Source organism: Martes martes, assembly GCF_963455335.1.
Source record: "Martes martes genome assembly, chromosome: 8".
Lineage (NCBI taxonomy): Eukaryota > Metazoa > Chordata > Mammalia > Carnivora > Mustelidae > Martes > Martes martes.
Window position 1 is genome coordinate 129,690,540 of NC_137895.1, and position 17,052 is coordinate 129,707,591.

General features: G+C 35.2%; 1 protein-coding gene across 1 annotated transcript in view; it reads right to left on the reverse strand.

Moving 5' to 3' along the window:
- The window catches only part of ODAD2 (outer dynein arm docking complex subunit 2), a gene marked incomplete at its 5' end in the record, with an annotated part of 176,018 nt that overhangs the window by 71,293 nt on the left and 87,673 nt on the right, over positions 1-17,052 (reverse strand). The window contains one exon of the mRNA XM_080812154.1: positions 16,445-16,559. Within this exon, the coding sequence (XP_080668280.1) occupies positions 16,445-16,559 (115 nt within the window). The remainder of the gene's footprint in view (positions 1-16,444; positions 16,560-17,052) is intronic.

Sequence of the window (17,052 nt, forward strand, 5' to 3'; positions counted from 1 at the left end):
AAAGACAACTTCTAAGAAAAGCTCCTAAGGCTTGTCTTTACTTTGGGGCTCACTCACTAAGGAAAGTCTTATTCTCAGGGCATGTCATTAAAAAGATCAGTGATGATTATTTAACATAAAAGTTGTTTGAGATGGTAATATTAGTTGGGACAAATAAGAGGCTGGCTAAAACATAGTTAAAAGGAAAATCTTAAAAATTGGATATCCACAGAGGATTTTGAAAAACTCCAACCTATTTGTAGGGATCTGAAATACCATGAATAAGTGCAGGGCTATGGGCATGAGCAGAAAAGAACTGAGATAGCCCTAAATGCTCACCTCTAGCTGACCCTGAGGCTCTACACAAGCAGAAATGAAGGATAAAGTTATAAATTATTAGAGTGTTTGATGTGTGCCATAAAACACACACAGAACAACTCACCAAAGGATGAGAAACCTAATGGTGCAGGGAATTTAAGGAAATCTCTGTCAGCTCATTAGCTGACCAATGAGGTAAATGAGCAGAAATCTCAGTGGCCACAATGATAAGAACACAGAGATTATAGAATTAGTCCAGGAAAATCACTAACAAACAAACAACAGCAAAAACAGCAACAAACAGCAAAAATATACCCCTACGATGGGGAAAATCAGAGTTCCAGAGATTCTGTATTATATTATATTATTTAAAATACTAAGTTTCTTTCCCAAGACTTGTATGTCTTAGACTTGTATGTCTTTGTATGAGACATACAAAGAAAGAGGAACACATACCACAAAATATAACCAAGGAAAGAAAACAGTCAATAAAACTGGACCCTAAGGAAGTCTGTACCAGCTTGGACTTAATAGGTAAAGACTTTAAATCAACTATTACAAATACATTCCAGGAACTAAAGGAAACCATACCTAAACAATTGAAGTTTGAGACCATATCTTGGGAAGTAGGGAATATTAATAAAGAGATTGAAATGACATATAAAAAAAGAATTGTTAGAAATTCTGGAGTTGAAAAGTACAATAATTGAAATGGAAAATTCACTTCAGGGGACCAGCAGCAGATTTGAGCATGCAGAAGAGACTCAGTGAACTTGCAGATGGGCCAGATTATCCAATCTGAGGAAACAAAAGAAGTGAATGAAGAAAAATGAACACATCCTCAGAGATCTATGAGACACCAGCAAGCATACCATCCTACATATATGAAAGTTTTGGAAAAAGAGGAGAGAGAGAAAGGGCAGAAAGAATATTTGAAGAAATAATGACAAACACTTCTCAAATTTGATGTAAAACTTTAACCTATATATTTGTGTATCTTAATGAATTTCAAGTAGGATAAACTCAGATATACATACCTAGATACATCATAATCAAATGATGAAGGACAAAGAGAGAATGTTGAAAGCTGTAAATTGTGCTTTAAAGCTGTGCATGTCTCATCATGTAAAAGGAAATTTCATTAATAGTAATAGCTGACTTCTCATCAGAAAGCATGGAGACCCTACCAAGATGGTGGACCCAGAAGTTCCAAACACTTGCTTAAATAAACAACTATAGACTAACTAATATAACTTCACAGGAGCTCTGGAAACCAGTTCAGAGATCTACAGCAAAGAAGCAAGAAAAAGTCACAATAAAAACTTCAGGAAACTTCCTGGCATTTTTATGTTCTCTTGCCCCACTCCCTTCCTGGCAATGACCACAGTGTGGTCAGGAGGAAGCAGACCAATTCCCAGATCCTTCCCTTGGCCAGAAAGGGCAGAATGGAGATTATTTGCAATACTCTAGCCTGTCTGTGCACCACCTAAGAGAGACTGATTTCTATTTCACCTGACTCAGAGCTCAGACAGGAAATTGTGGCAGAGTCTGGATCTCAGGTACAAAAACTATGAAAGGCAGTGGCAGGCATTGTGGTGTGGGGGACTGTAGATTCACAGATACCTGGGGGCAAAAGATTATAAGCGGAGGAAAATAATAAAACCATCTATGCCCCCAAAGAGAAGCTGGGGTAAGATTCTGAGAAATGAAGACATTTAAAGACAGCCATGAACACAAGGGAATTTTTAAAAAGTATACATACAGGCCCAGAGAGGACACATGCCCTTAAAAGATCTGAAGAGAACTTATACCTTCACCCTGGGCTGATTCCAAAAGGAATGACAGGATCTTATTAACTAGGGAAGGTCTTCCAAGCCAATCTGGAAAAACTAGGAGAGGTGGATGTTTTTTCAAATGCCCACTTTTCAACAAAAGATCACAAGACATACCAAGGAATAAGGCAACACAGCTCATTCAAAGGAACAAAACAAATCCTCAGACCATCTCTGAAGGAACACATGTGTCAGAATCACCAGGCAAAGACTTTACAACGATTATCTTAAGTATGTTTAAGAGCTAAAGAAAAACACAAAGAATTAAAGGAAATAAAGAAAATTATATCATATCCTATATCATTTTCCTTATTTCTTTTAATTTTTTGTTTTCCTGTATAATTTATAATATATAAATTATATATACATCTTTGTGTGTGTGTGTGTGTGTGTATATGTGTGTGTGTGTGTGTATATCTATCTATCTATCTATCTATCTATCTTCAAATAGAAATTCTGGAGCTGAAAAGTATAATAGCTGACTTGAAAATTTCACTAGAGGGATAAAATAACAGACTCAACCAGGCAGAATAAAGAATCAGTGAACTTGAAGACAGGTCATTTAAAATTATTGAGTCTAAGCAACAAAAAAGTGAGAGAAAGAGGTAAGTCAATGTTGGCATTATGGTAGTCACAGAAGAAAACAGAGAAAGGAGCAGAGAGATTATTTGAATAAATAATGCCTAATAATATCCTAAATTTGAGTAAATACATGGATTAACAAGTTCTCTCAAAACATTCCACCCAACAACAGCAGAATATACATTTTTCTCAAGTTCACATGAAATACTGTCCAGGATAGACTGTATTTTAGACCACAAAACCAGTCTAAATATTTTTTTAAAGATTGGAATCATACAAAGTGTATTTTCCAAGCACAATGATTGAATGAAAATAGAAATCAACACCAGTAGGAAAGCTGGAAAATTCACAAATATGTGGAAATTAAACAACACACTTGTAAATAATCAATGAATTAAAGAAGAAACCACATCTATTTCCTACAGGAAAAAAAAACCAAACAAACAGAAAAACAGTAGAGAAAAGTAAATGAAATCGAGAGTTGGCTATTCAAAGATCAATAAAATTGACCAACCTTTAGCAGGACTGACCAAGGAAAAAAAAAGACTCAAGTAACTTAGATGAGAAATAAAAGAAGATACATAACAATTCCACAGAAACAAAAAGGCTTATAAGAGAATATTATGCACAGTTGTAGACCAACAAACTGGATAACCTCGATGATATGGGTAAATTTCTAGAAACACATAATCTAATAAGACTGGATCATGAAAAAATAGCAAATCTGAACAGACCTATAACTAGTCAGCAAATTCAAACAGCACTCAAAAAGCTCCCACCAAATAAAAACCCAGGACTAGATGACATTACTAGTGAATTCCACAAAACATTTAAAGAAGAATTACCAATAATCCTCCTGAAACTCTTCCAAAGAATTGAACAGCTAACATTCTCGAACTCAGTCTATGAGGACAATGTGATTTTGATACCAAAGCTAGGCAAACACTACACAAAAAGAAAACTGTAGACCAGTATTGCTTGTGAATATTGATGCAAAAGTTCTCAACAAAGTGCTAGCAAACAAAATTCAACAGGATTATACACAATGACAAAGTGGGATTTATTCCTAGAATGTGTAGATGGTTCAACATAAGAAAATCAGTAAATGTAATATACCACATTAAGAGAATGAAGGTAAAATCCATAAGAGCATGTCAATTGATGCATAAAAAGCATTTAACAAAACTAAATACCCTAACATGATTTTTAAAAAATATTTTATTTATTTTATTTGTCAGAGAGAGAGAGTGAGAACACAAGCAGGGGGAGTGGCAGGCAGAGGGAGAAGCAAACTCCCTGCTGAGCAGGGAGCCCAAAGTGGGACTCAGTCCAAGGACCCTGGGATCATGCGTGACCTGAGTTGGAGGCAGATGCTTAACCGACTGAGCCAACCAGGTGTCCCACCCTTACATGATTTTTTTAAAAAAAGTCAACAAACTCAGACCAGAAGGAAACTATTTCAACATAATGAAAGCCACATAGAAAAAACTCATAGCTCATATCATAATCAATGATGAAAGACTGAAAATTTTTCTTCCAAGATCAGGAGCAACACAAGTATGCCTGTTTTCACCACTTCTATTTGAAATAATACTGGAAGTCCTAGCCAATTGGACGATGTAAGTCCAATTAGAAAAGAAAAAGAAATTTTATTTTTAAAAAATATTTACTTGAGAGAGAAAGAGAGAGAACAAGAGTGTGTGTTCAAATGGGGGAAGCAGAGGGAAAGGGAGAAAATCTTGAGCAAACTCCGCGCTGAGCCCCATGAGGGGCTTGATCTCACAATCCTAAGATCGAGACCTGAGCCAAAACCAAGAGTTGGACTTTTAAGCAACTTGCCACACAGGCACCCTAAGAAAAAGAAATTTTAAAATCCAAATTGGAAAGGAAGAAAAAAATTATCTCTGTTCACAAGACATGATCCTCTATGTAGAAAGCCCTAAATTCTACAATAAACTGGTAGAATAATTGAATTCAGCAACATTGTAGGTTACAAAATCAATATGTAAAAATCAGTTGTTTTTATATACTAATAATGAACAATATGAAATGGAAATTAAGAAAACAGTGCCAATTACAATAGCACCTAAAAGAATAAAATACTCAGGAATGAACTTTTAGCCAAAGATTTGTACACTGAAAACTGTAAAACATTGCTAAAGAAATTAGATACAAATAAATGAAAATACATCCATGTTCATATGTTGGAAGATGTAATTTAGATGTCAATACCACCTACAGTGATCTATAGATTCAATGCAAGTGCTACCAAAATCCCATTTTTTTGCATAAATAAATAGATTCATCCTAAAATTTATATGGAATCTTAAGGGACCCTGAACTGCCAATACAATCTTGAAAAAAAAAGACAAAGTTGGACTCCTCAGATGTCCTGATTTCAAAACTTACTACAAAGCTATGATAATTAAAGAAGTGAGGTACTGACATATAAACAGACATGTAGACCGATAGAATAAGATAGAGACCCAGATATAAACCCTTGGGTATTTATTTTGTCTAATGGTTTTTGACAAGATTGCCAAGACCATTCAATGGGGGAAAGGACAGTTTTTCAACAAATAGTATTGTGAAAATTGGATATCTACATGCAAAAAGAATGAAGCTGGACCTTAACCTTTTACCATATTAAAAAAAATTAACTCAGAATGGGTAAAGGACCTAAATATAAGACCTGAATGATAAAAATCCTAGGAGAAAAGAATCGAAAGGACAATGAAGCTAAAGTTACGAGCATACTGAGTTCAGGTCTAGAAGCAGGATAATATAAATATTCTGGGCACGGAACTCAAATCTATTTCACTTCTTAAAAATAGGGGTACACAAGGGCTTCCACATCCATGAAAGGAGACAGGAAAACATTACTACTAACTACTGCCTATGGCTACTTCTTATATGATGATGTGTGTCTAGAGAAATGGAGGGATATAAACTTATGACTAGAAACTTGGGTCTCAGATGTCTGAGTCAGTGAATTCTGAGATGGTACAATATCTGATGGCAACAAAGTACAATGTGATCCTGGAAGTTTCTGGCTGAGGTGGACATAATGATATGATCAATTTAATGGATGAGATTATTAATTTAATAAAGTACCTCATAATTAATAACTATACTTTCAAAATAAGATGGTTAACTGGTTTCACAAATAGCTAACTGTTGGCAGGATTTTGTACATACCTGTTTAGAATAGGCTATAACTCAGCATTATCAACAATAGCCAAACTACAGAGAGAGACCAAATGTCCATTGACTGATGAATGGGTAAAAAATGGAATATTATTCAGCCATCAAAGAGAATAAAATCTTGCCATTTACAATGATGTGGATAGAGCTAGAGCGTATTATGCTAAGTGAAATAAGTTAGTCAGAGAAAGATAAATACCATATGATCTCACTCATATGAGGAATTTAAGAAAGAAAATAGATGAACATATGGGAATGGGGAGAAAAAGAGAGGGAAACAAGCCACAAGAGAGTCTTAATGATAGAGAACAAATTGACGGGGCTGGGGGATGGGCTAGATGGGTGATGGGCATAAAGAGGGCACTCTTGATGAGCACTGGGTGTGTATATAAGTGATGAATCACTGAATTCTGCTCCAGAAACCAATATTGCCCTGTATGTTAACTAAAATTTAAATTTAAAAAAAAAAGGTTATAGCTTTGGTTGTAACTTTCCTTTTGGTGCATTATACCTCTGTCAATTCCATCCCTTCCTGGACTAGCAACCTGCATTGCAGCCCTTTTTGGAGTAGGGTCTGAGAAGCACATGGGATGAGAGAGCAATAGTAGAGCAAGAGAAGAATCCAGGTGTAAGCAACAGATTTGACTTTAGATGGTGGTCCTTCCAGCTGTAGTCTGAAGATAAGCTGTTTAACACCCTCACTATTGTTTTGGTCCTTCATGTCCCCACTTGAAAATTTGGCATACAGAAAAGATATTTGTAATACGGTTCACTTTAATCTTTTAGGATTTTAAGAACTGGGGGCCAGATAAGTATATTTTGAACGATTTGGTGACTTAAAAATGATAGCAGACTCCAACGAGGCAGGCAGAACACAAACACAGATAACTTTTAAAGAGATTTTAAATTTAAAAAAAAAAAAAGCAAAACAGTGTAGCCTGTTTGGCACATTGTTGGACAGCTCTACGTTCTAGGGCCCAAACCTGATCAAATCAAAGCTCACAAACCATGTTTATGGCAGTATTCTTAAGTATGAAACTATACCCCTGCACATGCCTTCTCAAGCTTCTCTTTGGCTTCCTGATTGGGCATGGGTCATTGGACGGCTGAAGTTAAACAAAGAGTGATGTCAGATTTCTGTCCTGTTTGATCAGCTGTGTTCTGTCACACCTGGAGTTAGGAAGCTGGCCTCATCCACACTCACGACTCGACATTCCTGGCTAAAATTACCTAAGCATGTATTCCAATCTCACAGAAAGTAACTTTTTCTCTTTTCTTTTGGGGAATCATTCTCAAATGTCTCTGATTAGCTGCTCTGCTTGGAGGAGATCCTTAGGCCACTGGTTTTGAAATTACTAGCAGTTATTTTCCTCCAAGATCAAAATTCAGAACCAGACATTATTTTCTAAACAAGTAGCAAAATTAAGTTTAGGAAAGTTACAAAGTCAAATGATCTCATGGATATATTACTGATTTGAAAGACAGATTGAGTTTTCTTCTTAATTCTACAACTGGCTTACTATCCATGCAGAGTATTTATTCTAAAATGAGAATACCCATTTTCTATTTAATTCGTAAGTGGTGGTTATAACATAATATTTTAATATAATTTGCCTTATAAAAAGGCAAACAAACAACATAAAATGCAATGATATTTTAAGAAAGAAAATGATTCTTAAAACGTCGGTAGAAGACAAGAAAGTAATTAGAAGTGACGTATCAATTATATATTCTTCATATGAGTTTCTGTATTTTTCAATACCTTATTGTTCGCAGAGCACAAATTTGAGCTGACTTTCTGCAGCAGAGTTTTGCTTCTTAAGAACAAAGAATTTAATGCATGGGTTTTTGCCAGACTCAGCTGTTGCATTCTTTACATCACAAGTTCGTAATACTGAACACCTGTTCAACCACTGTTTTTCCCCAAAAATGTGTTTGATCATTCAGCTTGAAAGGAACAGCTTTTCACTTCCATTTACAAATCTTTCACACTTTTCACAAAGTACTTAATTGTCTGCAACCATACTTGCGACTCATGAAATTTACTAAATAACATTACTATAGAGGTCATTAGGCTCTCTATCCTTTGTAGCAAGCTTAATTGGGGGGGGGGGGCAACAACAAACTTTCCCTAAGCCTGACACAAAAAACTCTCCTTAAAATGGTACATGGTTAAATAAAATGACTTAGAAAAATATGCAGTGAATTTTTTGTGGTTAGTTCACTTTAGTTCAGCCTTCTGTTCCTCAGTTCTCAATAGATTGAAGAACACTAGGTAGTTTTCTGGTGGGAGATGCTTATTTTCTGTCTTAGTCTTTCAAGTTTTATATATGACCATAAAACTGATTCATATTTCACATTCTGATTTCCCAGTCATATAAAGAATGGACAAATAATTATTAAGCTTGCCAAATGTACCTTTTTCACCAAGCACATTTTCTTTACCACTGGGAAGCTATCGGAAACTATTTTATACTAACCTTCTCAAAAAAGAAGGACAATTTTATGCTTTCTAATTAAGACACTAGTCTAGTGGTGAAAGTGTCCAAACTCCTTACCACGAAGATCTCACATTCCATTTGTTTTATGTATCTAACAACTATAAGGCAGCTGCAATGCAAAATTACATTATGAATCTTTGTCTCAATGATCCCACAATTTGCTCTCATTCCCTGATCAGTAACTTTAAATATTCCTTTGTGAGAAAAGATGCAATACATTCACTAGGACTGATTTTCACGTCTCATTTTCTTAACAGATCTGAAAATGTGTTCTAATACACTTGCTGTTAAAAATATAAAAAAATGGATAACATCTGTTTTGAACAGTTGACATTTCACCATATCCATTCCACATGGACTCAAACCTAGTGTGCTTAGGTTTCATGATGCCTGACAGACGTATCAGGGACCCCGAAATAGCCATAATTTGTCTGAAGGCTTGGCTTGTGCTCTCTTCCCATTTGTGGCGCTCTTAGCCAAACTGACAATGGCTGATTTCTGCCACATTTCTGTCAGCGCTGTTAATCCAGAAAGGAGGTTCTTTATTTCAGAATGGTGCCAAAGCCTATCATTCATAAAAGTTAATCAGCCTAAATGACTTGCAAAACATCTTCTGTGAAAAAAAATGTAGAAATCCTTTCTTAAAAATAAAAGGCAATCTTTCCTTGAAAGTTGAGTCATTAACTTACCTGTAAAGGGGAGGGGTGGGGTGGAGGAGGGAAGAATGGACCAAAATATCTGGCAAGATCTCTTCTGGTTCCATTATTTTACTGCAAGCTGGATGCCCAGCATATTCAAAAAATGTGTCCTGCCTCTATTCTCCTTCAGAACTTACAGTCTCATTAGAAAACAATTTTAATTCACCCCAAAACAACTCCGTATCCAAACTGCTACTTGAAAATGCTAAATTGAAAATAATTGAGTGGGATAAGTTTTGGATGGTGTTATAAAATAAGACACATGACACCCCAAGAGTTCCAAGTACACATAACCTCCCATACAGGCATTGACAAGTATCTTTACCCATATTATTTCAACTAACCCAAAAGGCAGTTGATTGTAAAATGTACAATTATTTTACATACCACTATGGAAAACAGTGCCCTTTAACTTATGACACAATGTCAATTATAAAACACTCCCTGAGCTACTTGTTTGAATTTCTACCAATAGGTCAGAGGTAACTTTACTTTCTCTCTGTATGTGAAAGAACACTCTAGAAAGGCTCAATTGTTTTGTCTAACCTCATTCTGTAGTTTAACACTGGGAAACTTAATTGCTTAATGCTATGCATTCATGTTAAGATGATTTTAAAAACGCGTACAAAATGTAGTGTGTACCTACATAGGGTTTGGCGAACAATGCTAAGTGTTGTTGACTTAATGAAGTTATTTGATATGCCTGGAGATTAAATGAAATCACTAACTTTTAATATTATATTAATTATATTACACTGATCTTAACTTTTAATTTTATTCTATTCATGTATTGTCACAAAACTCTTCCAAGCAAAAAACTCAAATGTAAGTGATTAAGGAGTATAAACCCAGTCCACTTGCTAATTATTAATAACTACAACATATTCCACTCAGGCATTATTTTTATTTTACAGTTTTCAGAGAACAGGTCTTCCACTTCTTTGGTTGAGTTTATTCCTAAATATTTTATTATTTTTGATGCAACTGCGAATGGGTTTATTTTCTGCTGCTTCATCACTGGTATATAGGAATACAACAGATTTCTGTACATTCATTTTATATACTGTGACTTTACTGAATTCATTTATCAGTTCTAGTAATTTTTTTGTGGAATCTTTAGGGTCTTCTATATAGTATCATATCATCTATGTTTTACTTCTTTCTTAAAATTTGAATGCCTTTTATTTCTTTATATTGTCTAACTGCTGTGGCTAAGACTTCCAGTACCATGTTGAATAAAAGACATCCTTGTCTTGTTCCTGACCTTAGTGGAAGAGTGCTTAGTGTTTCATCAATAAGCATGATGTTGGCTGTGGGCTTTTCATTTAAGGCCTTGTTATGCTGAAATATGTTCCCTCTAGACCTACTTTGCAGAGAACTTATATCATGAATGGATGTTGTACTTTGTTGAATGTGAAAAAACATCTATTAAAATGATCATATGGTTTTTATCCTTTCTCTTATTTATGGGACATATCACATTGATTATTTTGTGAATATTAGCCACCCTTGCATCCCAGGAATAAATCCCACTTGATCATGGTGTATGATTTTTTAAAATACATTGTTGGATTTGGTTTGTTAGTATTTTGTTGTAGATTTTTGTATCTATTTTCGTGAGAGATATTGGCCTGTTTTTCTCCTTTTTTGTGGTGCCTTCTTCTTTGTGGGGCCATACTTTTTAACTATTTAATGGAAACCCTGAATTAAACCCTGGGAAACTGTGATTTACCAGTGGATCAGAGGTAACTTAATTTTCTCTCTCTATGTGAAAAGAATATTTTAGAAAAGCTTAAATTAAAATTTTTGTTTCACTAACCTCATTCTTCTTTAACACTGGAAATCTGATTGCATAAAACATTTTGATATGGACATACAACAAAATACTATACAGCCAAGAAAACTAGACAGGGATATGGAAAGACATATGCAGAGAATAAGAGAGATGTTCACAATTCATTGTTAAGGAAAAAACCCCAGTCTAACTCTTAATGATGGTTAGCCCCAAGTACTGAAATTATGGGTAATTTTTTTCCCTTGCTTTTAATTATAAAACATTTTTTAATTGTGAGAATGAACTCATAAAGCTCCTTGTTTTTATTTACTTTCTAAATTTTACATAGTGAACATGTAACCATACGTAATCATGTAAATCTTGAGGTTTACAGCTCTTTGTAGGGATTGCCTTAAAGAAAACAACCCTCCATTATTTGCGTATCTTAGATTTGGGCTATGTAAAACAACAGCCACTAGCTACATGTGGCTATTTAAGTTCATTAAAGTTAATTTGAATAATTTAATTAAGTTAAAGCTTAATATAATTAAAAATTCAGTTCCTTGGTCATACTAGTTACATTTCAAGTGCTCAGTAGCCACAGGGGGCTAATGGTTGCCATTCCGAAGAGCACATTTCCATCATCACAGAAAGTTCTACTAGATAGAGCTGTCTTAAACCATGAATTGGGATCTGTATACGTAATGAGATGCTATTTTTCAATATTATAAATGTGCGTTCTTCCTTTTGCCTTTCTGAGAACATGACCTCTTCCATACTCTACCCCTGAGATATCCTTCTACCTTGGGAAGATGAGTTTTTTTCTATAAAGACGCAAGGAGAGAGACCAATGTAATATTCATTTACCCCTGAAAAATAGGATTTTTCAAAAAGACAAAAGAGCCTTGCAAATCAGGCTATTTTCTTGAGGAAAGATGTTCTAAATTTCCTTCTGTCTCATTTTACAGGCCATACCTGATATATGAGACCAACAGTCTTCAAAATTTTTGCTCACAGGGGCATCTGGGGGGCTCAGTTGGTTAAGCATCTGCCTCTCCCCAAGACCCTGGGATGGAACCCCATATCAGGCTCCCTGCTCAGTGGGGAGTCTGCTTCTCCCTCTCCCTCTGCCTGCTACCTGCTTGTACTCTCTCTCACTCACTCTCTCTCTCGTAAATAAATAAAGTCTTCAAAAAAAAATTTTTTTTGCTCACATATCCCAATGTATTTTTGAAAAGATATGTATCTCGCTATTGCAAATTGACATCTAAAAGGATTCACCATAAATTCAGTCCTAGAAGATATATTTTCTGATATATATGTCATCAAACTCTTTACTTTGAATAGTTAATTCAATTTATGGATATGTCTTCTATATTACCTAATCAGAAATACCAGTCCTCGTTGAAATAATCATGCAAATTATACTTACTGTCAACTAGGAAAAGTCTGACTTAAATTTTTTAAATTTAGATAAAGGTATTAATCCAGATCTTTTTGTCAATTTTCTGACTTTTAAATTCAATGATGATAGACAGACAGACTGCAGGTTGGTTATGTATATTTCTTTTTTTTTTTTAAGATTTTATTTATTTATTTGACAGACAGAGATCACAAGTAGGCAGAGAAGCAGACAGAGAGAGGGGGAAGCAGGCTCCCTGCTGAGCAGAGAGCCCGATGTGGGGCTCAATCCCAGGACCCTGGGATCATGACCTGAGCCGAAGGCAGAGGCTTTAACCCACTGAGCCATCCAGGCACCCCGCCCTTTTCAGTATTTCTTACCGAAGTTCCCCTGGCTTTCTCTCAGTGGACTCACTCGTAGGAATTATGCATTCTAGAACTGTCCTTTTGGTTGGCACTCTACAAGTTTTTTTTACACTACTCAGAGCAATGTGCTTGTAAAATTAAGGAATATTTAGAGCTCTTCCTTCCTTCATCCCTCCCTCCTTCTATTTCCTCCCTCCCTTCCTACATCTGCTACACAAATACGCTCTCCCTGTCTCTCATACCTTTCCCATATTAATCATTCCCTTAAACCTGAGGTATCTTCTGGACTTCATACTGTCTCCTTTTAACAGCTAAACTTCTGGTAAGAACTACTAACCTTCTTTCTATCTATTTCTGCCCTTAATTAATTTCTCACCCCACTGCTATCTGACTTAAATTCTTCTCAATTAAAATGTCTATGAATGATGACCATCTGTTTTTCATATTTAATGTACTTGTTTCAATTTTCAGAGGTAAATGACCTCCTGGGGCAAATCATATTTTTAAATATGACTCCCCCCCCCAATTGAATTTGTTTCCTTTCTTGGCTTTCTTGTCACCCTCTGTGATAGCTGTCTATCTTATATCCTTTAGTCTTCTATGACTTCTCTTTGCCCTTCTCTCCTCACTCCCCACCCTCTGCCTTTCCTTTATTCTTCAGACTTCAGCTACCTCTGACATGCTGATCATTCTCACATGGCCATCCCTAGTCTTGAGTTCCTTCCAGATACCCAGGTTTGTATACTCAAATGACTGGATATCTCTCCCTGGATGAAAACAAATCCACCATCTTTGCCTGACATCATGTTCTACTCATGTTTTGTAAAGTTACTATTTCTTAGTTGTCAAAGTTAAAGTACAACAACAAAAACAAAAATTCAAACTCTCTCTTGACCTCCTTCTCACAGCCAACAACCAATCACTCACCAATATCTGAATCTACTTTGCAAGCATTTCTTTTTTTCTTTCCTTTTTATTTTTTAGAGAAACAGAGTGGGGGAAAGGAAGAAGGGGAGAGAGGGAGAGAGAATCTCCAGCAGGCTCCATGCCCAGTGTGGTTGATCTCCCAACCCAGAGATCATGACCTGAGCCGAAATCAAGAGTCGAAGCTTAACCAGTTGAACCACCCGGCACCCCTGAAATTATTTCTTATACTGACTCTTCCTCTTTGCCCACACTGCTGCTGTGTTAGGTCAGATTCTAATTATTTACACCTGAACCACTGCACAAGCCTAATTAATCACCCACTCATATCTTCCAAGTAATTAATCTGCTCACATCACTTTCTTGTTTTAAAATTGTTCAAATGATTGTGTTACCTTAATGATAATGCATAGAGAAAAGGAGTGTAGTTCTTGGTAAAAGTAGTGAGCAAGCAGATATCATGCATCTGCTTTTTCCTTAGGAGTGATAAGATGAGGGCTGAGGTTTCCTTTTCTTGAGAGCAATTTAAAGACACTAAGGTGGTAAGAGTAGAGAATGTGCAGAGGGCAGGTAAGGTTCATCAGAAATGGAGCAAGTTGGAGCTCTTTATGGAGACTTAGACCAGTGGAGGCCTTGGGGCCAAGGGCTAAACAACAAACATACTGGGTTGTGTTTAGTTTGAGTGTGGTTCAGTTTAGGTTGCTGGCATTGTCAGATATTCAGGACAGAAATCCTGGGCAGGGATAATGAAAAATGACAATACTGGAATGTCTCTTACAGAGTGTATTATAACAGATAGTAATAGGTAAATAGGCAGATTTGTAGTTAAAATCCATGAGAATAAAGGACATAGTTTACACATAACAGCAGCACTGTGTAGAAATGTTCTCTATACACAAAATGGTATCTCACTGATGAAACAAAATTAAGTTCTGTATTTAAATTTAAATTTTCATGATGATTGAGAATGAACCAGTATCTATAACATCCTTCTCCAGGAAAAGTAAAGAACTTTAGTATGTATTTACCTAATACCTTAACACTAATACATTTTTGGACTCATCTGGCAGTTTAGATTCAGATTGTTACTGTGATAATACTATCTGCTTTATTTTTATTTTATGCCATTACTTTATAATTCTTTATTAAAAATTTTATAAAATTTGAGAACCATATTATCAACACAAATTTATATTTAACTATAAATTCCAGTGAGTTATTTGCTTCTTACTGTTTCTATAACTAATGTTATTCTCTTTTTTAAATCTTTTGTTTTGCTGGAAAATAGTCTAAATTTTTTTTTTCCAGAAAAGTTTTATGTGGAATAAGCTTCCTGAGTCTTGACATTTCTGAAAGAAAAATGTCTTTATTCTGTCCTTACTCCACACTCATTTGAATGCTAGTTTTTATAGGATATAGAATTCCAGGATAAAAATACTTTCCTCTGAAGACAGTAAAGGATTTGTTCCATTTTCTTTTACAATTTATTATGAATGATGTTAACTCTAATACTGGTATGATCCTAGTTCTTATGTAACTTTTTCCTTTCCTATAATTTTCTGGAAATGTCAAATTTGAATTTATATCAAGGTATAGATAACTTTCTTTGTTTTTCATGCTTGACACTAAGTAGATCTTCTCAATCTGAAGACTAGGATCTTTCTTCAACTCTTTAATTTACAGAAAATTTCCACAATTTTTTTTAAAACGATGATTTTTTCTTCCTTTCAATTGCTCTCTTTCCTTTCATGTATTTTCTTGTCCTGTTTTCTTTTTACTTTTACTTTGCATTCTTATTTACTAGACTTTATCTTTGAGATAATTACTCAGTCAGACCTACTGTTCATCTCTTCTATTAAATTTATTGTATATTATTGATTCATTTATTGGGATGGAGGGGTGGAAGGAGAGAGAGATGTGCATTTTATGATATTATATGACCATAGAATCATCCTTTGTCCATCTTCCTGTAGGTTGACATTTGAGGTGTTTTTATTTTTACATTATAAAATATTGTTATGTTATGTTTTATTATATTTATTTTGCTATTATAAAAATATTGTTCTATTGACTAGTTTGTAATAGGTCTCCTCCATTATTAGTACACATAACAATTCACTTTTTACAAAAGATTACTTCAGTCACAAATACTTAGGATGATATTTAGAGTCATGTTAAATTGATTATAGGAGTAAAATCCTTTTAGATAAAAATATTCAACAGAGAAAAATATCTCTAGCAACAAGGATCTAAAAAGACAATCTCTAAATCAATAGAAAAAATTTTTAAAGAAAATAGAAAGAGGCTGAAAAGAGATCTTTACAGAAAATAATAAAATTTACAAATGAAGAGTTAAAATTCTTCCAGTTCAATCTTTTTTTTGTCATGTAAAAATTTTATTTATGGGTTTTATATCCAGTCTTTATTGATAAAGAAAAGTGGGATTCATGAAATTATTTTCCTTTTTCAAGGTAATAAAGAACTTAGTTATCTTTCACTGTCAAATTTCAGGCTATATAGATAGAAGCAATTTTATGCTTCTTAAAGTAGCAGGTAAATACAATTTTCTGATCACCCAAGAGATAAGAACAATCAACTTCTCTTCCTCTTGACTTACCTGGCGTACCTGTTTCAGTTGCACCAGCCAGGTACAACTTGTTAAGCACTGCCACCTGAGCCCAGTTTCATTTGGCATTTAAAAACTAACCAGGAAAAGGAATTGCTCAAATATTATTTTGGCACAAACATTCAACACTCTTTTCTACCACGTAGGTCAGACCAAAAGTAAGTCAAAAGCAAGTAGTGACTTGTGGTGACATTATTCAATATAGTATTAGAGATTCTAGATTTATAGTCTGTTCTTACCTTAGCATTTTGGATGCAGGGACAGAGGGCCCAAGCTGCACTGGCCTTCACATCTGGGTGAGGATTTTTCAGCAGAGACCACAACAAACGAACTCCATCTAAGCGATCAATTATCCTGTTGTGAGACCAAAAAAAGAAGTAAAAACTGTAATTAGTACGTAGAAATGAAAACTTAAATGGCCTATCTAGGCACACAATTCTAATTATTCTCCTTTTGACATTTTGACTTTTGACCTTCTTAAAAGATTTTATTTATTCATTTGAGACAGAAAGATACAGAGAGAAAGCATGAGTAGCAGACTCCCTGCTGGGCCGGGAGCCCAACACGAGGCTCCATCCCAGGACCTGGAGATCATGATCTGAGCCAAAGGCAGACGCTTAACCATCTCAGTGCCACCTCAGTGTAGATTTTCTTTAAAAACTTCAACAACAGCAGGTGAGCCTGGGTGTCTCTGTTGATTAAGTGGCTGACTCTTGGTTTCAGCTCAGTTCCTGATCTCAGGGTCTGAGTTCAGGCCCCATGTTGGGTTCCACACTGGGTGTGGAGCCAACTTAAAAAAAAAAAAACTCTAACAACAGCAGGAATAGAAGGTGCTACTGAACTGTCA